The sequence below is a fragment of the Phalacrocorax aristotelis genome, chromosome 5 (genome assembly GCF_949628215.1).
Source record: "Phalacrocorax aristotelis chromosome 5, bGulAri2.1, whole genome shotgun sequence".
Taxonomy (NCBI): domain Eukaryota; kingdom Metazoa; phylum Chordata; class Aves; order Suliformes; family Phalacrocoracidae; genus Phalacrocorax; species Phalacrocorax aristotelis.
This window is the reverse complement of record NC_134280.1, coordinates 42,070,159-42,073,125: the sequence shown is the minus strand read 5'-3', so window position 1 is coordinate 42,073,125 and position 2,967 is coordinate 42,070,159. Positions and strand designations below refer to the sequence as shown.

Here is a 2,967-nt window from a genome sequence, read left to right as displayed (position 1 = left end):
CGTTTATTTACACAAAAAGCCTTTTTCCAGCCTTCGCATCCTCCCCCCACAAAAAAAAAAAACAAACACAAAAAACAGGAAACTTTTTGCCCCTCTCCCCCCCCCGGCAATAAATGTGGCTTCGTTTAAAAAAAAAAAAAAAAAAAAAAGCGAGGGCAGCATCACTCCGCTCCGGCCGCGCAGGAGGGGAAAGGAAAATCAGCTCAACCCCAAATTCTGGACAGAACAGCCAGGGGCTGGAGGGCTTTTTTTTTTTTTCTTTTTTGTTTCTTTGTCCGTTTTTATTCACAAGACTTAGTTTGCTTTTAAATTCATAACTTATAAGGAAATAAGCTACATTGAAATAAATTAAACACAATAGAGAAGATCGTGCTTTTTTTTTTTTTCCTCCCCCCAACCCCCCCCACGCTCTTTTAAACATGGCTTGGTAGAATAGGCAAACCAAATCGACAGAAAGCCAGGCAAAAAATATATTTAAAAAATCGTCCCCACTGCCTGCCACTCAGCCATCAGAAATAAAATCAAACAATAAAAAAAAACCATGAAATTAAACTCTTATTAGTTTTCTTTTGGTTTTTTTTTGTTTTGTTTTGTTCTCGTCTTTTTACCTTTCGCCCCCGATAAGAAACAAAACCCCAAAAGATGGCTAAAGGCGCGCTGCGGGTTTCGCTGGGGATGTCTCTGCCGGCGAGGGAGGGGGGACAAATCGTTGCTGGATCTGGCGCCGCCACCGTACCGCATCGGTGGTCCCCATCGCAGCCAAGAGAGCACGAGTATGTACAAAGTGGGGGGGCAGCGTAAGAATAAATATCTGTGTGTCTCTTCCAGGGTTCGATAATATTCCTGCTCTGAACCAAAACAGTTTCCAAGCCTCTTGCCTTTGCAGACTCTCGCTTGACTCGGTAAGTGGAAAGTTTCGCTTTAAAGTTCGCTCGTGGTAGGGATTTGCTGTGCGCTCACGTGGGATTTGATTTTTTTTTTTTTTTTTGTCGGCTGTTGTTTGCTGTAGGATTTGGGGATTTTTTGCCTCTCTCTCTTTTTTTTTTTTTTTTTTGGGTGGGCTGCTTTTAAAACCCGATTTGGAAACCTTTCCCTCAAAAACTTGTGGTTCTGAGCATAGGGAGAGATCAGGGTCGGGCTTGCTCCAGCTGCTGGTGCTGACTCCTGATCGCAAACCTGCTGACGTGCACCGGGATGGGTACCACGATCTTAGGGTTTCGGGAGGGCTCCCCTGTCTTGGAGTTGGCGTTGCCCGCCTTGACCCGTTTCCATTTCGCCCGTCTGTTCTGGAACCAGATTTTCACCTGCACCTCGCTGAGTTTGAGGGCGTGAGCGATCTGGGACCTTTCCGTCAGGGACAGGTACTTTTTGCAGTGAAACTCCTTTTCCAGCTCCAGCAACTGCTCGCTGGTGAAGGCTGTTCGCCTCCGCCGGTTTTTGCCCGTGGATGTGGTGTTGGTGGAATTGGGGGGGTTTTGGGGGTTTTCCTCCAGCGCGTTGCCAGAGTCCTCTTCCTTGTGAGCCGCCTGGCCGGGGATGTTGTCGTCCGAGCTATAGTCTAGATCGCTGTCCATGGAGAAACTTTCCTCCTTGCCTTTCGTGTCCTCTTCTGCTTTGGGGTCCTCCTTCCCCTGGCCCCGGAGAGCCCCGGCTGGAGGCGAAGCAGAGGCCTTTCGTTAGAATGTGGTACCCCCCGGCCCGCCGCCGTCGCGCTCCCCCGGCCCGCAGCTCCATCCCCCGAAAACTGTTGGGGTTTGGGGGGTGGGGGGTGTTGGGGTTGGTCTTTTTTTTTTTTTTTTTCCCCACGTCTCTTTGGGTTGGATTGATTTTATTGCTATTTTTTCGAGCGGTGGGGGCTGGCAACCTCCCTTCCCCTCGGCCTTGCGGCCACCGGACCCCTGCCAGCCCTGCCTCCGCCCGGGGGTCCCCTGTCCCCGCGGCCGCCCCCTCTCCCGCTTCCCCCGTCCCCCCTCGGAACCCCGCTCCACCCCGACGGCTCCGGCGCTCACTCACGCACTCACCGAGGGAGGCCTGGACGGCGTCGGCGGCGGGGAAGGGCAGGAGGGCTCCGTCCTTCCCCAGGAAGGTTTTGCCGTCGTCGCCGCCGCCGTCCGGGGGCATCCCCTCGGCTTTCTCGAAGTTCCCCGGGGGGGCGAACTTCCGGGCGGCCTCCTGATGTTGGGGGGAGGCGGGGAAGGTGCCGGGCAGCGTGGCCATGAGGGTGGAGGTGAGGGCCATGCCCTGAGCCAGGCTGGAGCAGAAACCCGTGGGCAGGCTGGGGAGCTGGTGGTGGTGGGGGTGCGCGGGGGGTAGCGCCGGTTGCAGGGCGCCCTGCGGCAGAGCCGGGGGCGGCGGGGGGGGCGGCGGCAGCACCACGGGCCGGTAGGGCATGAACATGGGGTAGCCGGTATAGACGAAGTGGCCGGGGGCTGGCGGCGGGGGGCTGCCGATAAGCGAGTCGATGCTGAAGGCCGTGCTGCTTCCCAGCGGGCGCTGCATCATCATCAGCGAGGGCTGGAAAGCCGCGCTCATGCCGGAGCGGCGGCGGCAGCGACGACCTTCTTCTTCCTCTTCTTCCTCCTCCTCAGAGCCGCGCAGCGCCCACGCGTGGGGCAGAGCCGGGGCGGAGCGGGGCCGCGGCCCGCCGCCCGCACATCGGGGCCGAGCCCCCCGCCCGCCCGCCCGCCGTGCGCCCCCGCCGCCGCCGCCACCGCTCTGCCCGCCCGCGCTCCCCCGCGCCCATTCACATTTTGCCCGGCTGGGAACACGGTCCGCCCCACGTGGCTGCCGCCGCCGCCTGCCATTGGGCGGGAGGGAGGAGGGGAGGGGCCGGGCGGTGAGACCGCGCCCCTAACACCTCCCTCTCTGTCCCGGACCCCCCCCTCCCGGCCCCATTCACCAACCGCCCGCCCGACGGGGCGGCCCACGCGTGAGCGCTCGCTCCCCCGTGGAACGCCCCGCCGAGGA

General features: G+C 59.0%; 1 protein-coding gene across 1 annotated transcript; it reads right to left on the bottom strand.

The window, feature by feature from the left end:
* Positions 1 to 411: 411 nt before the first annotated feature.
* GBX2 (gastrulation brain homeobox 2) lies at positions 412 to 2,733 on the bottom strand. The gene is made up of 2 exons (XM_075092586.1): positions 2,022 to 2,733; positions 412 to 1,651 (listed from the first exon to the last, which is right to left on the bottom strand). Exons 1-2 carry the CDS (start codon positions 2,530 to 2,532, stop codon positions 1,128 to 1,130), a joined length of 1,035 nt encoding a protein of 344 aa, XP_074948687.1. The 5' UTR covers positions 2,533 to 2,733; the 3' UTR covers positions 412 to 1,127.
* Positions 2,734 to 2,967: the final 234 nt, after the last annotated feature.

Excerpts from the sequence above, each read along its gene's own strand:
- GBX2 (XM_075092586.1), bottom strand. The coding sequence starts at position 2,532 with ATGAGCGCGGCTTTCCAGCCCTCGCTGATGATGATGCAGCGCCCGCTG. Across the intron at positions 1,652-2,021 it reads CGCCGTCCAGGCCTCCCTCG|CCGGGGCTCTCCGGGGCCAG; the intron begins GTGAGTGCGTGA and ends CTTCGCCTCCAG.